Genomic DNA, 26,393 nt, shown 5'->3' on the forward strand with positions numbered 1-26,393 from the left:
CTAACCCTCACTGTTGTCTTACAGTCCCAGCGACCCTCTACAAGGTCACATAGGTTTGGGGTCCATTCGTGGTTCGCATTCCACTTCTAGAGTATATGGTTTGTGTTGCCCCTATCCATATGTGCCCCCATTGCATTCTATTGTGACTATACATTGTTTGCACTGTTTTCTATTGCTATTACTGCATATTTTGGTATTGTGTACATATATCTTGTGTATATTTGCTATCCTCATACTGAGGGTACTCACTGAGATACTTTTGGCATATTGTCATAAAAATAAAGTACCTTTATTTTTAGTATATCTGTGTATTGTGTTTTCTTATGATATTGTGCTCTGACACTAGTGGTACTGTTGGAGCTTCACTCGTCTCCTAGTTCAGCCTAAGCTGCTCTGCTAAGCTACCTTTTCTATCAGCCTAAGCTGCTAGACACCCCTCTACACTAATAAGGGATACCTGGGCCTGGTGCAAGGTGTAAGTACCCCTTGGTACTCACTACAAGCCAATCCAGCCTCCTACAAGGTTTGTCTGAGGTTAAGTCTCAATGCCATATGAATGCCCCCGGCCCCAGTTCATTCTGATTCAGATAGAACAATGCCTCTATTTGGAGCTGCACTCCACCAAACCCTCCCGTTTGTATTTTGACCAGAGCCAACCAGTTGTTGGGAATGACAATGGTGATGGTGAGGAGTATTTTCCCTGACATTTTGAAGATGGCAAGTTATATCTGGAATGACAAGAAACCAGTGGATTAGAGACTTCCCCAGAGCTGGGTTGTGGTCTCCCATGTGGACCACCAACAGAAGAGTGTCTCCTATGCAAGGTATTCACTATAGAAGTCAAAACTGCTGCAAGAAGTCTGCTTTTGCAGAACAGTCCCTTGGGACACTTCAACATTAGAATGCAGGGTCTGCATCACTTTTACCAAATCAGTACTCTCATACCAAAATACCCGACTAGCTCACAGTGCCTTGCTTACCCTCCTAACCTTACAGAGTGACCAGCCAAAAGGCATGAAACTGTAGTCCCCTCTCAGGGAACAGTGGAAAAACAGGTCAGTCATTTTCATACATTATCTCAGTCATACATATCCATCGCAGGAGTAATAAATACACAATAAACGTACACAATATATTTGTTGCTACCAAACCAGTCTATTATGAAGCAAATTAGATGTGATTGCAAGACTGGCAATAACCATAAACAATCATAATAGCAGTTAGAGAACTGTATAACAGAAAAAGTGCCACTATAAAGTAAATCTAGTATACTGAGCCTAACCTGTAATTTTCTGCACTGGAAGACTATTCTTATTATCTGTGATCTCTGGGAGCAGAGAACCCTGTCCCTCTGTTTGCATAGTAAAGCAGTCCTCATAGGGGAGTGTAAATCCAGTTCCACAGAAGAGTCAGCCCTGCTAGAATTCTCCTTTCTAAAAATACACACTACAGCACCTAATATATAATGTTAGCTTGATGCAGTGAAACACTACTGTGTTATGTCTGTAGGAGCCTGGGAACGACTGCTGGATGGACAGAAATCCACACCTGGCATAAACCTTTTCAAAATAATGGGACGAAATAAAAAAAATGTGCAATGTACAACACTGCAAGGCAAAGATAGGGTGATTTCTTGAGTGCTAAGAAATGAGGCATAACTATAATGAGTCCATGAATAGGCTTCACGACAAAACCAATGTTCTAACTGAGGCTTTACAACCTGGACAATCTTCATTGAAGCTCTTACTTCCATTTAATGAGGGTCTGACTGACACCCTTCCCTCCATAAAGAGATTGGTCAGCAGGCGCTCCAGGATCTGATTTTATTTTTATTTTTCTTTAAGTAGAGCACCCTACATCAGAGTTTTGTCATTCAGACTTTCCCGCAACTGCCCCTAGCAGAGAGTGTCAAAACTTTTGAGAAGCGGATGTTTTCCTTTACCAGCCCTGCCCTTTGTTAAGTTAATGTCAACAACTTACTGGGAAGATATGTCCATGCTTTACAGGACGTGGATGACAAGAGTTTGGCGGCAGTCTTTGAGGAATTTTGGGCCACTTTGGCTCCAACCATCCAGGATGGTCAGCATGTTGCAAAGTACATTATCAGCTTTTGGCTGAAAGAGATGGCACTAATGTGGTGCTTTTAGTGGCATGCTTGGATGTGTTGTATGGGCTTACCTGGAGGCATTCAGTTCTCTTTAATGGACATGCTGTTTGATGGGTCTTACCTGTTTGACAAGAAAGCCAATTCGGCCTTAGAAACCTTTAAAGGAAGGCAGGCCATTGAAAATAACAAAATCAATAAAAAAGAAAGACTGGCAATAGTGCTTTCCCTAGTCCTGTCTTCCTCTGCAAGACAGTATCCTCAGAAGGTTTTCCACTTTCGAGGTAACTCCAGAGGATTGGCGCACTTTCCACTCCAAGGCCCACAGCCCGAAGGTAATCACCTTAGGGCTTTCAGGGTTGAGAGTGCCGATCAAGTGAACAATGACTGGGCCATTCAGTGCAAGAAACGTTCCAGCCCTCTGCCCCTCCAGAACCTGGGTCCATGCCACTTTAGTTTGCCCTTAGAAGAACGCAACCATCTTGTGAGAGACCGGATCTGGTACTTTCTACAGGGATGGCAAAATATAACTTCCGACAGGTGCGTCCTCTAGATTGTTTATGAAGGCTGAGCCTTGCTGTTCCTTTCGACCCGTCACTCCACCCACCGGCATCAGGCCATACCTCAGAGGAGCACTTGTCCATCTTGCTCCAAGAAGTTCTGACCAAAGGAGCCTTAGAGAGGATTCTAACCAAGGAAATTGTAATTTGCTGTTATTCCTATTATTTCCTTGAGCTGAAGAACGAAGGAAGCAACTCTTCCATTATAGATTTCCACCCTCTGAGTGCCTTGAGGAAAGACAAATTAAACATTCTCATGCTGGCTCAGGTTCTGTCTGCCCTGGGTCCATGGGACTTGGGTGGTGGCTTTGGACCTTCAGGGTGCCTACTTTCATGTACCCATACTACAGTCCCACAGATGCTGCTTGGAGTATAAGTTGAGCCAGGACCATTTTTAATTTACAATGCTCTTATTCTGCCTCACCAGTGGCCCTCGGGTAGTGACAGTGGTGGTTGCAGCTCACCTTTGGAGATTAGGGATACCAGTTTTCCTCTACCTCAGCGGCTGGCAGTTAAAGACTAACTCACCACATCACTCATAGATCACCTCCATGGCGGCAAACCTCTTAATATTAAGGCCAGACCTATAATCCTGATTTTTCAGCCTCATTCTGAGTCTGTGGAGGAGACGTTATGAGGTTTCTTGGCCTTTTGGCATCCTGCATCCTGATAGTTGAAGCCAACAACAGAAATGAAGGTTCACAAGACTGTGCCCAATTTTGAAGAAGTTAATTTCCTTTATTGAAATTGATGTATTGCGAACATGGTTTTCACGACTAGGATGTCACTTCTTCAATGCCAAAATGTTATCAGATCATTCTGTACACCCATTAGTATAAAGGTTTTGTATTTCGGTAGGGTAAGAAAGATTCCTTCAATTCCTAAAAATATATGGGCAAGTGCCAGATACCATATATCCATGACATTGGAAATGAGGATCTATAAAGTCCAGGTGTCATATGTGGGTTCTGCAGTGGAACCTGCAGTCTTGATGGGCCCAACAGCAAGGGAAACCATCCACGTTTCAGAGTAGACTGCAAAGGATATGCAGTGGTGACCACAGTTAGACTAGTGGTAGACCTCTCCCTTCCCCATACCATCCAGAGTTGATGGTGCTGAAAGATGCGTCACTGCTGGGATAGGGAGGTCATCTTGGAGAAGTGGAGATCAGTGGTTTTTGGACTCTTGAGGAGACCCATCTCCTCGTCAACCTGTCAGAGTTGTGGGCAGTCACCTGCAGCTGAAGGCCTTTCTACTGACCATCTAACGAAGGCTGGTTCCCGTCCTCACAAACATCAACACCACCATGAGATACTGCAACGGGTGGTGTCTTAGGTCCTTTGCTAGGAAGCAATGCATCTCTGGAGCTGGCTGGAGCATTTCCCTACGTGCGAATCCTGAATCTTCAGTAGTGGTTAAACACCAAGGTGGCCCGGGATATCTTCTAGCAATGGTGAGAGCACTGGTAAGATCTGTTTACTGCCACCTTTGCTTGCTTGAGTTTCGAAAAATTTCTTTCAGAGACGCATTCCAGATGGAGTGAAGCACACCATTCCTGTATGCCTTTTTGCCACTACCTCTCATGCCTTGAAGATCAGGAAACACCAGGCCCAAATCATCCTAGTGGAGCAGAATTGTGCAGGTGTGGTAATTTCTGGTCATGACATCTGTCCTACATTTCTGCTACCTCTTCAGGAAGACTTCCTAACCCAGCAGCATCTGAACCTGCGCAATCTGCACCTTCATGTATGGAGATTGGATGGCTTTAGTTGGGTGCATTCAGTCTTCCTTCCAAGGTAGTGGATGCCATCCTTGCCGGCAGACATCAAGTCTGTTTACACCGGGCACTGGGACATATTTGTAGCCTGGTGTGCCACCCACAGTATGGACCTGTTACAAGCCAAACTGTTGGATGTCTTGTTGATTGTGTTGTCTCTGGCACAACAAAGACTTGCAGTGGGCACCATTAAAGGCTATATGTTGGCCTTTTCAGCCTTGTTACACTTACTTGACCAACCATCCCTGTTCAGATTAACTGTTCTGATGGGGGCTTTAAAAAGGTTTGACTCCTTGGTGTTTTCCAAAACACTTTTTGATGCCACAGTGGGATCTTAATTTGGTTCCCTCTTATATATGCCATTTAAACCCATACACAGCAGTCCATTGTGTCATCTCACTTTGAAGACTGTGTTTCTGGCTGTGGTGACCTCGAATCATCGTGTTAAAGAACTCTAAGCACACTCAACGCCACCTTTTTTCCAGACCAATGGTAGAGCTTACCAACATTGCCCTTTTGCCTAAAGTTGTGTAACAGTTGCCGTCTTCATCGGGATCTGCACAACAATATTTAAGGCCCACCTCCAGGCAGCTCTAACTCACCTTGCTCTGGTAGCACTGAGGTTTAGAGAGGCCTGGCAAGGGGAAGGTATTTGGGAAGGGGACGGCGGGGAAGAAAATCTAAAAAGGAAAAGTTAGTTTCACAATAGAAAACAATACCTTCTTTAGTCTTTCATCAGACTATATTTGCAAATATAATATATACATATTTCCAGATATGCCTTGGGTATAATTATCAACCATGCAAGGTCTCCTCTTGTGCAACATATTCATTCAACTACTGAAAGTGAACTCACATCATGAATTCTGACAACCTTTGCAATGACATCTTGCAAAGACACTAACTTGCTTGCAACACTATAAGTACGCCACTTCAAGGTTGTGCTTGAATATTCAATAACGCAGTCTTTATACAGCCACCATATTTTGCTTAATTCAATAATAAAGTGCACTAGAAAGTTATACTAAACAACAGAAGTGTTCATGCCATAAAAAGGAGATCCCAGGCCTAACAAAGGAACATGCATTGGTACCTATCCAAAAACCAAGCACTCAAACCTGCAGAAGTAACATGTCACATATTGCTTATAACAATAAGGATAATCATTGGTACTTGCAACGTGCAAGTATTGAAAGCATGCAGATAACACATTTCACAACAATGCTAGGCATCTCAACCACTAACGCGCAGAATAGGTGCTGTTCCTTTTATGACAGGATGTAGCCCCTCTATGATAGCATGGGTCTGACCATAATATAGCGCACAGCCTGGGTTAGGCGGGCACTAGTGTGTGCTCCGCTAGTGTGCTGACAGTTTTTCATGTTGGACAATCCAGCACTTTCCCAAAGTTCTTTGCACCTCATCACCCCTTGAAAGAGGAGAAGAAACTCCATTATTTGTTGGATCCTTAAAAGAGATATGAGTTACTACATCAACCTCTCCAAAGACCGTCAATTGGATGATCAACTATTTGTAGAATTCTCTGGGGCAAAGAAAGGCAAAAAGGTGCAGAAACAGACTTTGTCAAAGTGGATTGTCTTGTACATCAAGGTCTGCTACACACTCACGAAGAAGCAGCCCTCTAAGGGCTTGAGGTCTCATTCTACCAGAACAAAAGCTGCTACCAATGCGCTGACACGTGGAGTACCTATACTTAAATTCAGTCAGGCTGCAACCCCGGTGTCGGGCCACACATTAACAAAACACTACTGCCTTGACTGCGAGTTCCATCATAAAGGGCATTTTCCTTGTTTAATCATGCGGACATTTTGATTTGAACCTACCAAGAATCAACACATTGAGTAGTGCTGCTTTGGTATCTACTTTAAAAGGTGAGGATTCTGTGGTTAGAAGCATCCATTGGAAGAAAAAGTTAATTACCTTTGCTAATGCTTTTTCTGGTGGACCCTCCATCTAACCATCCCTCTCTACCCTCCCACCTCCTCGTTCTGTAAACTTTTGATCAAAAAAGATCCCAATCCAGGAATCTGCATACTGGTATTGAGTGATAACTGTTGGGCTCTAAATCCGAGTGCGTGGACATAGACTAGAAAGAAACAGATGTCAGAAAGCAGGGTTAGTGCTTGCATAGTGCTCTACTAATTACTTTCAAATGCAAAAAAGGCAACTGTCGTGAAGGTGTTCCAACACATCCCTAGCGTTAAAGCACTGCCACATTAAAGATTGATGCTCATACGCTATTTCACATAAGTTGCCACAATATGCCTAAGCTTGATCTAAAAAAAAAATCTGGACTTTTAATTTCAAGAGGAATAGTCAACGACAAAAACACTACTAGATGGCTTAAATTGAACTTATCTAGGTGCCATAGCACAAGACGGTATATTTAAAGGTGTAACGAGTGCTCCGTTATTTATTGTTGACACTGTTTATTACTTCAAGTGTGGAACAAAGTCAGTGCAGAGGAATGCAGTGCCACCCATCGGTGTGCAACAGCATTGCTGAAAAATGTGCTGTATCCAGACTCGGAACTGGGGATATTCTGAAGATGAGGAATCTACAATTAGATTTAGATATAGTATCCATGAGGCAAAAAAGCATTGCCAAAGGTAGTTAACTTATTTTTTCTTTCCTTTCAAGATTGCTTGTTGGTCATGAAGGCATACCCCAGAGGGCAAACTGTGACTAAGACCGTATTTGCTTTAAACTCCATTTCACACAGAGAGACCTACCCAACTCCTCTATTAAACATTGCAGATGGATTTCCTCAGCAAATCCATCACAGTAATGGCACTTCTTAGGTGATCACTCGCCAATTATCAGTAGGTGTCTCTGCCAAAACTCAATAATGGCTTCTGCCCGATTAGTGCATAGGTGCACACTGCACTTCTCTAGCTGAAATTGCTGGAGCTTGAGGGCCTCTTCTAGGCATCATCTACGTTCTTGTTCATACTTCCAGTCTCGGGCATGGTGCACTGGCTCCATTGTTGTAAAGGATGCTGGGTGGTTCTTCATTTAGATGGTGCCTGCCCCCTCTCAAAGAGACCATTGGGCTCCATAGAACTTGAAATAGAATAGCTATTCCTCTTGCTGTGTGACTACACCCAAAGCCCTGTTTTCTAATTGAGTATTGGATGATTTCATTCGTAGAGCTAATTTAGATTTAATTGATAATCTTTCTATATGTTGCTTCTGGTCATTGAAACATACAAATGGACCAAAGTACAGCTTTAAGACACCGTTGACAATCCTTAATGTTTGGTAATGTACAATTACTAAAAATGAAATATTGATTTTCTTCTGTAAATGTTTTTAAGCAACTATCATTTTCTTTTACCTTTAGGATGATCTTTTTGTTGAAGTTCCAAGGGTTAAAAAGGTTAAAGAAATGAAGACTCAGTTAAATGATGGTAAGAATGAGATATTGCTAGTTTTGCTTTATTAATGGTGATGGTCAAGCAGTCAAATGGAATTGTTGTTGTATCATGTTTCCTCCTCCCCTGCAAGAAAGGATGAGTTGGTTTTGACAAAGTTACACTAGTGGTGTCAACAAACTGTCTGTCTATGCTCCAAGGTTTGGGTATTTACTTCCAACTCCCCTTTCCAGGTAGGACATTAGAAACCTGAGATCTTTGCCCAAGAATGCCAGAAGCTGCTGCATGAACCCTGCGTCAGGGGAGGTAGCTGACTGACTACTTAGGGAGGACATTGTAGGACTCCGTGCATGACGGAGATAACACTCAGAAGATTAAGGTCGAACAGGAGATATGTTTCATGCAAGGGGAGGAAATGCACCAATATGTTTGGGTGAGGCCCAAGAGTCCCCAAAGACTCAACACATGCATAGAATATGTACCCAGGTGGACAGTGGGTACTGAGGAACTCGGGTTTAGCTTGAATACCCATGAGCGCCACAAAGCCCTGAGACGCTAAAAGACATCTCATGGAGTCTGCAGTCCCTACAAATGATAAGCCTTAGTGTTGAAGTAGCACCACAATGAAATAAGGCCTGAGTCATGATCCAAGTACTCCCCAGGGGTGCACACAATTCTGGAGCTCCAGCAAAATGTCTTGACAAAAACTCTAACACAGAGAGATATAGCCTCCATCGGTGAGGGGAATTTATATACCAGTTCAGATCCCATGCATGGCAAACAGTCATATATTCACTATACACATAATAACACCTTCCTAGTACATTTTATAACATTTGCTAAACAGTATATTTTACCACTGTTGAAACAACCTTGAGAAGCACTTGAAAATGATAGAATGAGGTGGGCGGAGCTTGTGGGTAGAAGGCGGGTTGATTCCTCCGTGGACACCGCTCTCCCAATGCCCTCCTAATTTTGCCTTGAACCTCTGTGGTTTGCCCAGCAAAAGTCAGTGGTGGATTGGACTGGCAGCTTGCATCCTCCGGCGACATGCTAGTGTAATTGTGGTCTATATAGCAGCTATGTGTCATGAAATGGTGGAGCCCTAGGGTTGCTGTAGCCGTGAGACTCCTGCGATGGCTGTGGTTGGGCATTAAGGCATCAACGCGTCCGGGTGGTCCGCGAGGAGGGTGCAGTGTTTCTGCTACAACATGGACCTGGCTAGCAGGGCCATTACGACGGAGAGTCTGCCACGATCCAAACAACTAGCAACAATGGAGCCTCATTTTTGTGGTATGGGGCACCTAATCCTTAAACTACTGGGGTCAGGTACTGCCGACAGTCTGCTGATTGAACAACCAGAGGGGCTGGAGAGAGTACTCCCTGGTCAGCGCATCGATGGCGGCAGCTTTGATCAGAAATCCCGTCTCACCCCGCCCTCTCCACAGTGTAACATTGCCGCAGAGGTTTTGGTCCCGATGGTAACTGAACGGGTGACAGCTATTGATTCTACAGCGCAACAAAGTTGCATCTCTACTCGCCTCAGTGACAAAGTAACAGTTCTTCTCACCTTGTTTTCAATGATACATCCTCCTGGCTGTCTCTCCCAGACATTGGTGAAGCAGGGAAATTTAATGAAACATCAGCAGTTATCCTGACTCCAGCTCCAGATCACGCTCCGGGAAAGCTTACGGTAGATCATCCTGAGAGCCCAGTGAGTACTTTTGACATTCATCTAAATGGTGATGACATTGGGAGGGGGACCTTGCCAACAGACGTGTGACAGATAGAGGGGTCAGTGGGGGCTGTCCTCTAGGTCTTGTTAATGAAGAGGGCGCTCTTGTGCATTTGCTTGACAACACACATCTACATGGCAATACTGTATTACCTCCCAGCAACACTTGAGGCGCTACAGGGTCAACCAAAACCTTAAACTTACACCAGGTTCCAAGCAGGCTTCAGGTGGTATCCTGCGGTCTCGGCAGGCTAGGAAATTACTCCTTACCAGCGAAACCAAGTCCTGTTGATTACAGAGCTGGGCAACTCTGGTGGGCAAAGCTAAAAATACAATAAAAACTGTCAGCTCCCCCCGCTTAATGCTAGCATGCCTTCTCTTTTTCTGAGAGTGCTCTACCCTCATTAGTAATCTTGAACCCCCGTGTTGATCACTCCTTTTCTCCTCCTACCTCAGAAGCAAAGATTGGTCCTTCAGATGTTAGTGGCTCTCAGGAACCAACCCTCCAATCAATTTTACTGTAACTGCTATCTAGCGGGCAGAGACTCAGCAATTCTATTTGCAAGTTAAAACAGACAATGCTGCCATACAACAGTCTCTTGATGAAGTTAACAGTAAGGTGTGCATTTTGTTTGCAGGTATGGTGAAGTTACACCATTAGGTTGCGGATTTAGAGGAGGCAGGGTCTGCTGCGGTTCAGTCTCTCATACAGCATGATAAGCAATTGACTCTCCTTCAATATAAGATGGAGGATTTAGAAAACCGTCTGAGAAGAAACAATCTGCGGGTGTTTCTGATACCAGCAGGGTTAGAGGGGGATGATCCCTGCCAATACATGGTACAACTGCTCTGGAAAGCATTTCTAGAACTGGCAGACTGGAATTCCCAGATGCAACGGGCACACCGGTTACCCATGAGTTGGGATAGAAGCAAATCCCTTTCCCAAGTACGCGTGGAGCACTCTTGCCCTCTGCTGGTTTTTATTGGTAACTTCTTGCTGCGGCCGGCGATCGCTGGGAAAGCGTGCCCTACCAAGCCTATTACAGTGGATGCTATCCCGTGTTTTTGTCTGGTCAGATTTATGTAGGGTGACTACAGACAAGCGATGGATGCTGCGCCAACTAATAGACCCTCTCAAAGCCGTGGTAACCCAGGTTTTCTTACATGACCTGGCCAGAATTAGTCATTCATAATGGCTGGACCCTGATCTGCTTTTCAGAACAAGAAGCTATCTGACCCTTAGCAATCTTAAAGCAGCAGCAAAATGATTCAGCGTAGGTTTCTTTTCTCTTGGTTTTTCTCTTTTCCCGCTCCTTTTCTTTTTTTCTTCCTTTTTTCTTCCTCTCCAAGTTGAGCTTTATTTAGGACTCTCCAAGAAGCAATTGGGCTTAGGGTCTTGATTGTGGTTGGGGAGGGTTAATATCCCAATACTCTGTTTCTATCCCTCTTTCACTATTTCACATTTTTTTTTTTTTTAAATATCATTTCAGCTTACTGGGCTGCCAGATGGGCTCCAAGGTGTTAGGGGGAGTTGGGAGGGGCAGACCCTTTGGGCTGTTCAGCCATCAACAGCCAGAGGGTGGGGGAGATTCCCCTTGCTAGCAACAGGGAGGGGTAGGGGTGGGGCAGATGAGGGGGGTTGTTGGTGATTGTTGGGTCAACTTACAGAGCTTGCGTGGAGCATGCTTGGAAGGTGATGAGGGTAAAAGGATTGAAATAGTAAGAATAATCAATGATGTTGGCATAAGAACAAATGACCAGCGTGGCATATGCCCTTTGTGGAAACTTGAGGGAGGTTTTGTATTAGACAACAAAGGTTAGGTGGAGTGCAATGTGCTAGAACGTGTTGGGGCTAAACTCGGCAAATAAACGGCGACTGGTTTCGAAGAGATCAGAATGCATGGGCTGCATTAAACAGCATTAATGGAAACACACCTGGTGTAAAAGGATCGTCATCTACTCTGGCATTCTGGATATACAAACTACCTCACAGACCGTAACCTTTCGTGGTGTGGCCAACCTGGCAGCCAAAAATCTAGAATATAAGGTTTTGAGGTCAGCCTCAGATCGCAGGGGTCGATGGGCAATTGTCCATCTTATCATTTTTGGGATAAAATTTGTAGTTTGTGCATTTTATGGTCCTAATATTATCAATTCTGCAGTGATCCACTCGCTTGGCATGGAATTATTGGAGTGGCCGGGGGGAGATGATTATAATGGTAGATTTTATTTGTATCATGGACTGTTCTTAAGATTCTGCCAGTCATTCTGCTTCATGGCACATGATTAAAACCCGGGTAGCTATACATGAATTGTCCTGGAAACATATAGATGTTTGTAGAGCTTTATTTCCCACTCAGTCAGGTTATATCTTTTATTCTTCACCGCATAGACATTATTCCCGGATTGATATGATCTATGCCAAAAGGGGGCCTTTGGGGGACCTGGGTATGAAGATATATTCTAAAGTTTCGTCTCACCATAACCCTATCTCGATTGCTGTTAATCTCTCCGGTATTAAGGTGCAATCACATCCAGTTTCATTCCCTAGGTACTTGTTGAATAATCCAGATTTTTGTCAGGTGGTGTCTAAGGGCCAGATGTAGCAAAGGTTTTTACCCATTCTGTGTCTATGGGAAAAAGTGTTCGTACATAGGGCCCCAAGTTCCTTAAGAATTTTTTTCTAGTAAACCTGGGCACTCCCTCCACTTTAGTAGTCTGGAATGCAATAAAGGCCTTTATTAGAAGTATTTCTACGCAATATATATAAGTCTAACGAGAGTAAACGGATTCAGGATAATCAGCTTGTTCAGGACATATGGCTACTTGAAACAGTGCATGCAATGGCAATTAAGATGGGTAACTGAAATCAGCAAACTCTTTACGCTCGGCTTAATAGAACTCGATCTTTGCTCAGCCAAGGCCTTTAGGAGAAGGTGGCAGGTAGCTATACTAAAAATAAAAATGTGCAATATTAGTATGTGGAGCAGGTTGGTTGCATACAGGCCCATCAGGGCCTGTATGAATGATTGAGCGCATCATTGGCTTAAGTCGTGTACACTTCTCCACAATCCATTGCCGTACAATTTTTGTTGTTCTGTGAGGACCTGTATACCCAATCCCCGGTTCCCCCCCATGCAAGAACTTAGGAGTTATATAGAGTGTAGCAGGCTACCAAAATCGGATGTTCCGCATGCAGCATCCCTACAGGTAGATATTTCAACGGGGGAGTTGGAAGAAGCCCTGGCTGTGCGCCCCTCTGGTAAGGCAGCTGGGGAGGAATCTATCCCACTGGAATTTTATAAAACCTTTTAAAGCATTTTATTTCCCCCCTATTTAGGAGTCATACTTTATATCAATGAGGTTGACAAGGTCCTGGATTCTTGGAATATGACCAAGTTTATCTACCTTAAAAAAGGCAAGCCACCAGAAGAGATGGGTTCATCCCATCCTGTATCACTCATTAATGCGGACGCTAAGATTTTTGCCAAGGTACTTGCCAAACGCTTCGTCCCGTTGCTATCCCATATTGTTTCTGTGTAACGACATGTCTTTGTTTCTGGCCAGGACACGACTAGCCATATAAACACTGCTGTGACATTGCTGAGAAAAGGGGTACTAAGATAGCAATAACCCTATTGGACGCTAAGAAAGCGTTCAATAGGTTTTCCTGGGACTACTTATGAGCTTTGATGGGTGCATGCAGGATAGGTGAGTGTAGGAGGCTGGCCTGGCTTGTAGTGGGTAACAGAGGTACTTACACCTTGTGCCAGGTCCAGTTATCCCTTATTAGTGTACAAGAGGTGTTTCTAGCAGCTTAGGCTGATAGAAGGTAGCTATGGCAAAGCAGCTTAGGCTGAACTAGGAGACCTGTAAAGCTCCTACTATACCACTGGTGTCATATGCACAATATCATAAGAAAACACAATACACAGATATACTAAAAATAAAGGTACTTTATTTTTATGACAATATGGCAAAAGTATCTCAGTGAGTACCCTCAGTATGAGGATGAGAAATATACACAAGATATATGTACACAAACCAAAATTATGCAGGTAATAGCAAGAAAAGTAATGCAAGCAATGTAAAGTTACAATAGATTGCAATAGGAGCACATAGATATAGGGGCAACACAAACCATATACTCCAAAAGTGGAATGCAAACCACGAATAGACCCCAAACCTATGTGAGCTTGTAGAGGGTCGCTGAGACTGTAAGAAAACAGTGAGGGTTAGAAAAATAGCCCACCCCAAGACCCTGAAAGGTAGGTGTAAAGTGCACCTACTACACCCAGAGAGCACAGAAGTCGTGATAGGGGGATTCTGCAGGAAGAACAAACACCAGCAATGCAACAACAGTCGATTTCCGGACCTGAGTACCTGTAAGACAACAGGACCAAGTCCAAGAGTCACGACAGTGTCGAGAGTGGGCAGGAGCCCAAGAAATGCCAGCTGAGGGTGCAAATAAGCTGCCACCTGTTGGAAGAGGCTTGCTGTTCTGCAAGAACGAAGAGGACTAGGAACTTCCCCTTTGGAGGATGAATGTCTCACGTCGTGAAGAAGCTTGCAGAAAGACCGCAAACAAGCCTTGCTAGCTGCAAGGGTCGTGGTAGAGGTTTTTGGATGCTGCTGTGGCCCAGGAGGGACCAGGATGTCGCCACTTGGATGAGGAGACAGAAGGGGCGCCCAGCAAGTCAGGGAGCCCTCACAGAAGCAGGTAGCACCCGCAGAAGTACCTGAACAGGCACTTAGAAGAAAAGTGAACTGGAGTCCACCCGAAGTCACAAAAGGGAGTCCCACGATGCCGGAGGACAACTCAGAAGGTTGTGAACTGCAGGTTAGAGTGTCGGGGACCCAGGCTTGGCTGTGCACGAAGGAAATCCTGGAAGAGTGCACAGGAGCCGGAGCAGCTGCAAATCACGCGGTACCCAGCAATGCAGTCTAGCGTGGGGAGGCAAGGACTTTCCTCCACCAAACTTGGACTGAAGAGTCACTGGACTGTGGGAGTCACTTGGACATAGTTGCTGAGTTCCAGGGACCACGCTCGTCGTGCTGAGAGGGGACCCAGAGGACCGGTGATGCAGTCTTTTGTTGCCTGCGGTTGCAGGGGGAAGATTCCATCGACCCACGGGAGATTTCTTCAGAGCTCCTGGTGCAGAGAGGAGGCAGGCTACCCCCAGAGCATGCACCACCAGGAAACAGTCGCGAAAGCCGGCAGGATGAAGCGATACAAGGTTGCTAGTAGTCGTCTTGCTACTTTGTTGCGGTTTTGCAGGCGTCCTGAGAAGTCAGCAGTCGATCCTTTGGCAGAAGGTGAAGAGGGAAATGCAGAGGAACTCTGGTGAGCTCTTGCATTCATTATCTGAAGAATTCCCCAAAGCAGAGACCCTAAATAGCCAGAAAAGGAGGTTTGGCTACCTAGGAAGAAGGATTGGCTAATAAGAGAGGTAAGAGCCTATCAGAAGGACCCTCTGACGTCACCTGCTGGCACTGGCCACTCAGAGCAGTCCAGTGTGCCAGCAACACCTCTGTTTCCAAGATGGCAGAGGTCTGGGGCACACTGGAGGAGCTCTGGGCACCTCCTCTGGGAGGTGCAGGTCAGGGGAGTGGTCACTCCCCTTTCCTTTGTCCAGTTTCGCGCCAGAGCAGGGCTGGGGGATCCCTAAACCGGTGTAGACTGGCTTATGCAGAGATGGGCAGCATCTTTGCCCATCAAAGCATTTCCAGAGGCTGGGGGAGGCTACTCCTCCCCAGCCTTCACACCTATTTCCAAAGGGAGAGGGTGTTACACCCTCTCTCAGAGGAAATCCTTTGTTCTCCCTTCCTGGGCCAGGGCTGCCTGGACCCCAGGAGGGCAGAAACCTGTCTGAGGGGTTGGCAGCAGCAGCTGCAGTGGAGACCCCGGAAAGGCAGTTTGGCAGTACCCGGGTTCTGTGCTAGAGACCCGGGGGATCATGGAATTGTCTCCCCAATGCCAGAATGGCATTGGGGTGACAATTCCATGATCTTAGACATGTTACATGGCCATGTTCGGAGCTACCATTGTGACGCTATACATAGATAGTGACCTATGTTCAGTGCACACGTGTAATGGTGTCCCCGCACTCACAAAGTCCGGGGAATTTGCCCTGAACAATGTGGGGGCACCTTGGCTAATGCCAGGGTGCCCGCACACTAAGTAACTTTGCACCCAACCTTCACCAGGTGAAGGTTAGACATATAGGTGACTTATAAGTTACTTAAGTGCAGTGGTAAATGGCTGTGAAATAACGTGGACGTTATTTCACTCAGGCTGCCCTGGCAGGCCTGTGTAAGAATTGTCAGATCTCCCTATGGGTGGCAAAAGAAATGCTGCAGCCCATAGGGATCTCCTGGAACCCCAATACCCTGGGTACCTCAGTACCATATACTAGGGAATTATATGGGTGTACCAGTATGCCAATGTGAATTGGTGAAATTGGTCACTAGCCCGTTAGTGACAATTTGGAAAGCAGAGAGAGCATATCCACTGAGGTTCTGGTTAGCAGAGCCTCAGTGAGACAGTTAGTCATCACACAGGGAACACATACAGGGCACATACTTATGAACACTGTGACACATAGACTAAAACAACATATATACAGTGAAATATGGGGGTAACATGCCAGGCAAGATGGTACTTTCCTACAGTGAGTAATCCCCTAAATGGGTATGGTCACTGTACCAATCCCCAGTGGCTAAATTAGCTTACTCCAGTATCCACATGTCCCCTTTTAAAATCCAGCGGGGTACCCGACAGGTTTGCCCGCTTTACCCTCTTTTGTTTTCACTATGTATTGAGCCCTTTCTATGGGCATTGCAGAAGAATGCGGATATTGAGCCTTTGCCTGCCGGAGGGTGGTGTGAACTGAAAGTCTGCGCCTGGGCAGACGATGTAGCAGTTTTTACCACTCGATCCTCTACTTTTGTGTGACCAATCGTGGAGGAGGCTAAGAAATTTGGCTTAGTATCCAGTTATAAACAGAGTATAGCTAACTGTCAAATACTGTTAAATCATGACCCAGATATCCCACCTCCTGGAGTAGTACACACAGTTACCTATTTGGGGGTGAAACTAAATGCCCAAATAGACTACTTTTTAAAATTCAATTATGAGGCACTGCTGCAATCTGTTATAGGCAAACTGAGGTATTGGAATAAACTACAAGTAAGTCAGTCAGTCAAAAGAACTTTATTTTGGCTGCAAGAGACGCAAAAGCACAGCAACAATAAATAATTACACAGGATTGAATAAAATATATATATATATAGTACATGTGGTTAGATAAAATAATAAAATTAAATTAAATGCACTCCCAGAGTAAGTTAATACATTCTTGCTAAAACCATTACACAGATAGAAGTTTCCCTCTGACAATCCAACTTGCCCCAAGGAATTTGGCAACAGCAATCACTAGCATCGGGCGAGAGTCTGATCTGAGAATTCGGAGGGCTGAGTCCGACCTGCGAACTCCCAGCAGTCTACAAGCCGGGGCCAGCCATTTCCTGCGTGCGGCAGTGTATGCAGGGCAGACAAATAGGACATGAGGGAGGTTTTCAATGGGTACTTTACAAGCTGGGCAGATGGTGGTTTCATCAATACACCAATATGGAACTGGAAGTACAACTTCCTTTCTCTTGGCACCGTGATTATGTCCCAGAAAGCCTAATATTTGCACGTCTCTTTTAGGTTGGCGAAGTCACATGATAGTGTAGAGTGGAGAGCAGCCCTCATGTCTTCAGAGTCTACCATGTGCCAGTACGATTTTTTGAGGTCACTTTTTGAAGGGAAGGAGGTAGTGGTTGGAGAATCCCAGAGTCCTCTAAGCCCAAGTGAGTAAATTAGCCCCTTGATGGGTCTAAACCAGGGGATACTATGAGAATGGTCAGCTTCTAAGATGACCAGCAGGGCGATAGTAAAGGAGGCAAGCTCCCGGGTGGTCCTAAGACGCCGCCAATACAAGAGGGGACGTAGGCGGGCTTTGTGGTCAATGCGTTTCATGCCTAGGTCTTTAAAAAAGGGGAACAATGGAGTACTTGATGGGAGGGACACTAGATTTCTTAAGAAATTATTTTCAGAAATCTTTATTTCTTGGGCTTTGGCATAGCCCCAAAGTTCAGCCCCGTAAAGAGCTGAGCTCACTGTCTTGGTTTCATATATATGGATTGCAGGGCGTATTGGTTAAGTATGTGAGAGGATAAAGTCCTTTATTAAGACCCCCGTATTTTGCTTTAACTTTAGTGCTTGCTTTGCAATATGTGATTTCCAAGACATTTTTTCATTTATCATTATGCCCAGGTAACTAAAAGTGCCAACCTTTTCAAGTGGGGTTCCCTCGAGAATGAACTTTCCTCTAAAGCAGGGGTTCCCAACCTTTTGATTTCTGTGGACCCCCCACTTTAACATTAATGGAACCCAGGGACCACCAGTGAATCATCATGGGAATCCGGTGACCCCTGCCTGAATCATTACTGGAAACTGGGGACTTAATTTGTCAATATTTTTGAATTTTCTAGGCTCTCGCGGACCCCCTGAGAAGGCTTCGCGGACCCCCAGGGGTCCTCGGACCACAGGTTGGGAACCACTGCTCTAAAGAATCTGTGTGGATTAAACGTCATCAATTTCGTTTTAGAAGCATTGCTTTCAACTCCCTGTGTGGAGCAAAATTCATTGACTATGGAATTTGGACTTAGGGCACTTAATGGCAGGACCAAAAGCAAAATTCCTCAAAACACACGTGGAGTTCACATAATCCACTTGGGGTCTGACAGAGCAGTGACAAAACACTTTCTGCACACAAAATATTAAGCTAATTGGCCTATAGTTACTGGGGAGGCTTCTGTTGCCCTTTTTAAAGATCGGGACAATAATGGCCCCCTTCCAGGACTCCGGGATTGGTGCCCCAGATGCTATTGCATTTGCTATGATGGTAATATATCTTGACCAGATTGCTATATCGGTTAAGAATAGGTCTGCTCTAAAGTGCCCTGCTGCGCTTTAAAGTACCTGAAGAATATGCTAGGTCTGCTTGGGAAAATAGTTGCAGCGCTGGAGGGGTGGGTGTTAGGGTAATATTTGAACAAATGTCCTTGTGTCCAGAGGTTGAGCTATCATGGTCGTAAGAGTACAACCCACTAAAATGGTCTACCCAGTCCTTTGGTGCAATATTAGTTGTAATGTTCAACTCGCTATTTGCTGGGCCACGTCCTGCCAGGGACCACAATGTGCTGCAGTTCCTCTCTTGTGCAACGTCACGAAGTGCTGGCCACCACTTGTCTTCTTGTTCACGCTTAGCTTTGTCGATAGCTGATTTGTAAACCTTTCTGGCTGAGCGAATTGCATTTACAGCCTGAGATTTGGTAGCTTGGATTAAATGCTTGCTTGAGGAACGGCACTCTTTGTTAAACCAGCTATGCCTACCTTTGAGCCTCTTACTATCAGAGGCTATGTCAGCCAAGAAGAGGGCCGCAATACCCTTGAAACATGAGGTGCGAGTTAAGCTTGTTTCCTCGTTGGGCTTCGAGGTGGGCTCCGCAACCTCCATCAATGTGGTCCTCAAGGTGTTGTTAGCGGCGTCGATGAGTGTAGGTCGAGGCAGAACCTTGTTCCACTTTAGGTGGCATTGGTCATTAACCAGACTAATTCCCTTTGATGCTTTTACTGAGGTGTTGATTATGGGTAGGTGGTTGCACAAAGCTGACATATGGACTCAGAGAGGATTATGGTCACTTTCAGATCTCTCAATAACCATCATGTCAATGACTAGAGGCCATAATCTTATGTCAACTAAACAATAATCAATTCTTCTAGTATGGTTGACTTTGTTATACATGTGACAACCTTTTGCGTCTGATTTGGTCCTGCCATTAAGTGCCCTAAGTCCAAATTCCATAGTCAATGATTTTACTTGGACAGCAACCTGTGACCACCTTTTAATGGGCGGGATATCCAGGGTAGGGATAGACCATACCCAATCCTCCTCGTGGGTGGACCCAAGATCATCCCAGTGAAGAGGTTCAAATGTGACGTTGAAGTCGCCTGCCACAATGATTTTGTGATGCCGGATACAGTTTTGCAAAAATGCCTCCAGAATGCAGAGGCTTACTACAAGTAAGTATCATAAGCAGTTGTAACATTATTAAAAATGGATGTCTTACCTAATTTCTTATATTTGTTTCAGGCAGTTATGATTAGAGGTCTGGCCCTGTTCTTTAACCCCTTCGCTGCCAGGCCTTTCCCCCCTCCTGTGCTGAGCCTTTTTTTGGCTATTTGGAGCAGTTCGCGCTTAGGCCCTCATAACGTTTTGTTCACATAAGCTACCCACGCCAAATTTGCGTCCTTTTTTTCCAACATCCTAGGGATTCTAGAGGTACCCAGACTTTGTGGGTTCCCCAGAAGGAGTCCAAGAAATTAGCCAAAATACAGTGAAAATTTCGTTTTTTTTAAAAAAATGGGAAAAAGGGGCTGCAGAAGAAGGCTTGTGGTTTTTTCCCTGAAAAGGGCATCAACAAAGGGTTTGCGGTGCTAAAATCACCAGCTTCCCAGCTTTCAGGAACAGGCAGACTTGAATCAGAAAACCCAATTTTTCAACACAATTTTGGCATTTTACTGGGACATACCCCATTTTTACGTTTTTTGTGCTTTCAGCCTCCTTCCAGTCAGTGACAGAAATGGGCATGAAACCAACGCTGGATCCCAGAAACCGCAACATTTCTGAAAAGTAGACAAAATTCTGAATTCAGCAAGGGGTAATTTGTGTAGATCCTACAAGGGTTTCCTACAGAAAATAACAACTGAAAAAGAAAAATATTGAAATTGAGGTGAAAAAAACATAACTTTTTCTCTACGTTTTACTCTGTAACTTTTTCCTGCAATGGCAGATTTTCGAAAGCAATATACCGCTACGTCTGTTGGACTCTTCTGGTTGCGGGGATATATAGGGCTTGTAGGTTCATCAAGAACTCTAGGTATCCAGAGCCAATAAATGACCTGCACCCTGCAGTGGGTTTTCATTCTATGCCGGGTATACAGCAATTCATTTGCTGAAATATAAAGAGTTAAAAATAGCTATCGAGAAAACCTTTGTATTTCCAAAATGGGCACAAGATAAGGTGTTGAGAAGCAGTGGTTATTTGCACATCTCTGAATTCCGAGGTGCCCATACTAGCATGTAAATTACAGGGCATTTCTCAAATAGACGTCTTTTTTACACACTGTCTTACATTTGGAAGGGAAAAATGTTGAGAAAGACAAGGGGCAATAACACTTGTTTTGCTATCCTATGTTCCCCCAAGTCTCCCGATAAAAATGATACCTCACTTGTGTGGGTAGGCCTAGCGCCCGCGACAGGATATGCCCCAAAACACAACGCAGAAAACAGAGCTGTTTATAGCAAAGTGCCTGCCTGTAGATTTTGGCCTCTAGCTCAGCCGGCACCTAGGGAAACCTACCAAACCTGTGCATTTCTGAAAACTAGAGACCTAGGGGAATCCAAGATGGGGTGACTTGTGTGGCTCGGACCAGGTTCTGTTACCCAGAATCCTTTGCAAACCTCAAAATTTGGCTAAAAAAACACATGTTCCTCACATTTCTGTGGCAGAAAGTTCTGGAATCTGAGAGGAGCCACAAATTTCCTTCCACCCAGCGTTCCCCCAAGTCTCCCGATAAAAATGATACCTCACTTGTGTGGGTAGGCCTAGTGCCCGCGACAGGAAATGGCCCAAAACACAACGTGGACACATCACATTTTTTCATAGAAAACAGTGCCTACCTGTGGATTTTGGCCTCTAGCTCAGCCGGCCCCAGGGGGGGCAGAAATGGCCTAAAATAAATTTGTCCCCCACCCCTTAACCCCCCTGGGAGCGACCCTTGCCTACAAGGTCGCTCCCCTTGCGTGACGGCACAAAAAAAAGATCCCTGGTGCCTAGTGGTTTCTGCCCCCCTTGGGGGCAGATTGACCTACAATTGGCCAATCTGCCCCCAAGGGGGACAGAAATGGTCTAAATACAATTTGCCCCCAAGGGGAGCGACCCTTGCGTGATGGGTCGCTCCCCATCTCAAAAAAAAAAAAAAAAAACACAAAAAAACTATTTGCCCTGGCGCCTAGAGGTTTCTGCCCCCCCTGGGGGCAGATTGGCCTAAAACCAATAGGCCGATCTGCCCCCAGGTGGGGCAGAAATGGCCTAAAATAAATTTACCCCCCCCGAGGAGCGACCCTTGCCTACAAGGTCGCTCCCCTTGCGTGACGGCGCAAAAAAAAGATCCCTAGTGCCTAGTGGTTTCTGCCCCCCTTGGGGGCAGATTGACCTACAATCGGCCAATCTGCCCCCAAGGGGGGCAGAAATGGTCTAAATACAATATGTCCCCCAGGAGTGCGACCCTTGCCTGATGGGTCGCTCCCCATCTCTAAAAAAACAAAGAAACAAAAAAAAAAACACAAAAAAACTATTTGCCCTGGCGCCTAGAGGTTTCTGCCCCTCCTGGGGGCTGATCGGCCTAATACCAATAGGCCGATCTGCCCCCAGGGGGGGGCAGAAATGGCCTAAAATAAATTTTACCCTCCACCCTCCCTCCCCTTAACGTGACGGCGCAAAAAAAAGATCCCTGGTGCCTAGTGGTTTCTGCCCCCCTTGGGGGCAGATTGACCTAAAATCGCCCCATCTGCCCCCAAAGCGGGCAGAAATGGCCTAAATACAATTTGCCCCTCCAGGGGAGCGACCCTTGTCGAAGGGGTTGCTCCCCATCTGTAAAACAAAAAAAACAAAAAATCCCTGGTGCCTAGTGGTTTCTGCCCCCCTTGGGGGCAGATCAGCCTAATCAAAATAGGCTGATCTACCCCCCACGGGGGCAAAATAATTCCCCCCCCCCCAGGGAGCGATCCTTGCCTAAGGGGTTGCTCCGCTTGCGTGAAATTCACGCAAAAAAAAAAACCTCCCTGGTGTCTAATGGTTTCTTCCCCCCTAGGGGGCAGATTGGCCTCATCATAATAGGCCAATCTCCCCCCAAGGGGGGCAGAAATGGCCTAAATATAATTTGTCCCGAGGGGAGCGACCCTTGCCTAAGGGGTCGCTCGCCACCAAAAAAATAAAATAAGAAAACATAACAAAAAGAAAAAAGATCCCTGGTGGCTAGAGGTTTCTGCCCCCCCTGGGGGCAGATCGGCCTAATAATAGGCCCATCTGCCCCCAGGAGGGGCAGAAAAGGCCTTCCCCCAAAAAATGCCCCCCCCTGGGAGCGACCCTTGCCCAAGGGGTCGCTCCCCTTGCGTGAAATTCACGGAAAAAAAAAAACTCCCTGGTGTCTAATGGTTTCTGCCCCCCTTGGGGGCAGATTGGCCTCATCAAAATAGGCCAATCTGCCCCCAAGGGTGGCAGAAATGGCCTAAATATAATTTGCCCCCTAGGGGAGCGACCCTTGCCCAAGGGGTCGCGCCCTTTTGACAATTTCAGTTAAAAAAAAAAAAAAAAAACCTGGTGTCTAGTGGGGTTTCAAAAGCCGGATTGCAAGCAATCCGGCTTTTGAAACCCTGTGAGAGACTTCTAAGGGAAGGAAATACATTTCCTTCCCTTTGAAGCCCCTCCGGGCCTCCCCCATGGGACTGAAAGAGAATGGGGGAGACCCTGTGACTAATCAGCGCGCGCTCGCGCGCTGACGTCACAGAGGGGGTTGGGGGGGTCGGGGGTGGAAGGGGAATGGCTTCCCCTTCCATCCCTGACTTGGGGGGGTCGGGGGAACCCCACAGAGGGAGCGAGAGCGCTCCCTCTGGGCTGTGTGCCGAGGACGTAGTGGTTACGTCCCGGCACAGCAGCACTGTGCCGAAGGACGTAACACTACGTCCTCGGCACAGAAGGGGTTAAGAAGCTGGATGGTGTTATTAGTAATTTCATTTGGTACTATAAGCAAGCTAGGCAGGCAGTAGGACAGCTAAAATTGTCTAATAGGCAGGGTAGGTTGCAGCTACCGGATTCTAGGTTATATGTTTTGGGCAGATTTTGTGGGTTATCTCTGCAGCCTGTTAACGTTAGTGGAATCTAATCTATTTGCTTTCTTTTATCATCTGGCCCTGGACCCCAGTCATCAGCTCTTCTTATATTGAATTAATGATTCCAATTATAACAGGCGTGTTCGTTTTAAGTTTATCCTGGACGCTGTACCTATCTGGCAGGAGATCTTCTCCAAGTACTCACTTACATTAATTCATCAGGAAACACTGCTTTAGCATAATCCAGGGTTCCTAGTTGTCTTCTGTGACCCAGTCTGTAAGGCATGGGCAAGACAAGAGCTGGACTCTATGGGGCAACTATTTGATGATAATGGCTTTCATATATTTGTAGATCTGCAGGATGATTTTAGCTTGCCCTGCCACCACTTTTTAAAATATTTACAGTTAAGGAATTATTTTCTCTCTAGAAGGTTTAGCTTCGCAGATCTGGTGATCTCCTCAGTAATGTAACATTTTGTTAGACATTGCAGGGAATACCTGATCAGGACTGTGTACCTGGGTTTCTGCAAACAGTGGAGAGATGAACCCCCACCCCCTCCCACCACTACTCTCGGGCAAATGGAGCAGAGCTCTTTCATATGATTTGTTGTCTGCAGTGATACGTAGCGCTCTGGAGACTGCAGCAGGAGCTGTGCACTCAAATTTTAAACTCCACCAATTTTGGACTATCTGTATGCTCTATTTTACCCCCAGAGAAAACGGTGAGTTGGGGGCTTAAATTTCAGATCAAACAAAGCTAAATGTCCTAAATGTGGATTATTGGCTACAGATATTCTACGCATGTTCTATACCTGCCCCAAGCTCTGTACGTTTTGGGAGAAGGTGTTTAACACAATCCGGACAGCTGTTGGATACAAGACTCCGCCTATGTCATTGGAGGTTTTGCTAGGGTATAAGCATGAGTTTGACATTGGGATAAGGTGACTGCTGTTGATCATAATCAATTCATCCATATTATGTGTTGCTAGATTGTGGGTGTCGGCAGCCCCTTCATGCCTTAAAGAATGATGGGTGACTATACCTCAAATATAGGATCTTGAAAAAGCTTTGGTTAAGACAAGGTGGGCTGATGCCCCCAAAAAACATTTGAAAGAATCTGGGTAAGATTTAATTGGGGGACTTGGTAGAAGTCGGCTACTTACCTCTCTGGTTCTGGGTGAGCTTAGCCCTCTATCTAATCCAGCTATTGTTTTTATTTTCCTTCTTGTCTTTTCTCTCTGACTGTTTTTTCCTCCCATATAGAATACCAAACCATCGGTTTGGGCTAGTGTAACTGTTACTGAAACATGCTTTTTTTTGTTTTTGTTTGGATGTATTGAGTATTAGCACCCTTTTTCTCTTCTATTAATGTGTACTGGATGTGATTAATTCTGGCTTAAAAATCAAATAATAAAGAAAGAAAATTCCAGAATGACAACCCCATATTTCACTCTCTGGTCTTTCTATACCACCCTAAAATCAGCTCTGTACGTGATTTTAAGCAAGATGGAGTTGATTTAGTTTTCACACTTTTACCGCAAGTGCTCACAGATATGCCCCAGGGGCTGTGCAGTGCAAACCTTGTGAGCAGCATGACCAGATAAAACACCCAAACAATGCAGGACCAACTTATGCTATGATCGAGCTGACAGCATAAGGTAATGTGCAACCAAAGGGAATCTGCAAATGGGGGAGCAAAGCCCATACTAACAGGCAGGGGAGGAACTCCAGAATTAATCCATGACCAAGTCTGTTACATTTTAAGGTCTTTCCAAAACCCCTAGGTCTGAGGGAAACTGCAGGGGATAGATTAAGAGATTGTTGTAGAATTAATATCTTAGAAGGATGACCTATGGCATGGGAGACCCCAAAAGCTACCTCCTTCAGTAATCACTGAAGGGTGTTAGTGATGTCCACTTTATTTATTGCTTGTGACTCTATTGTGTACTGTATTACATTGTGGGTGATTTACCCAAAGTACTTTTTAATTCAGAGACTAAACACTGATTGAACATTTCGGTTTTGGCTTGTATTAGTTGGTGTGTTGAGTTCAGTTTTGAGACTTTGAAACCACATCTTTGATGTGAGTACGCCTTGAACTGCTCAACTTCACCATCCTGGGAGTTAGGTGCTTCAGAGGTGTATTGGAGTTCAGTTTGTGGCTCAATAGTAAGGTTGAGCCTTTGAAACCAGTGGTAAAATGTGATTGCCACAGGCAGAGGCCAGTATGCTTGTCTGCTCTGGGACCCTTAAAAAAAAATCAGAGGATGCATTTGTTTCATATCGCCATTGCAGCACAGGAAATCTATTACGAATACATGCCCCATTCAAGTTATCCTACACCTATGCAGCCTGGAAAATAATTTTAGCTTGTTGTCTCTATTTTAAAGGATGGCTAATTAGAAGTCAGTCCACCCTCCTGGAACCAGAGAATATTCTCCTCATACTACCTTTACTCCTCTTGGCCATTTATAAACCAGTCAAAGGTTTGTTAACAGTAGACACAAAATAACACAATATAGTTTTTTTTTATTGTGTGACCACTTGAAAGACATTGCCTTCAGGTCGGGCAGCAGTAAGTAGTTTTAAGGCAGTATCCTGTGTGAATTTATTTTTTTAGCCCTTTAAATTCCAGTGTTAAAAACTATTGCACTCCAATTAGACAACCATTGGACAATCCATCTATGCACTTTGACTGCCCAAGGGTCAGTAAGTCTAACCGTAAAGCTTACTCTGGGAGGGGGGTAGGGTTTGAAAGTCAAATGGCAAATTACACTTTATAAACTCATTGTTCAGCCACTGTTATATCTTCGAGGAAG

At 45.2% G+C, this 26,393-nt stretch overlaps 1 protein-coding gene across 7 annotated transcripts in view; it reads left to right on the plus strand.

Annotated features, from left to right (window-relative positions):
- The window catches only part of LOC138300721 (WASH complex subunit 2-like), a 780,011-nt gene that overhangs the window by 115,482 nt on the left and 638,136 nt on the right, over window positions 1–26,393 (plus strand). For all 7 annotated transcript variants that reach the window (XM_069240414.1, XM_069240416.1, XM_069240417.1 and 4 more), the window contains exon 12: window positions 7,806–7,872. In XM_069240414.1, the coding sequence (XP_069096515.1) occupies window positions 7,806–7,872 (67 nt within the window). The remainder of the gene's footprint in view (window positions 1–7,805; window positions 7,873–26,393) is intronic.

Source organism: Pleurodeles waltl, chromosome 6 (assembly GCF_031143425.1).
Source record: "Pleurodeles waltl isolate 20211129_DDA chromosome 6, aPleWal1.hap1.20221129, whole genome shotgun sequence".
Taxonomy (NCBI): Eukaryota; Metazoa; Chordata; class Amphibia; order Caudata; family Salamandridae; genus Pleurodeles; species Pleurodeles waltl.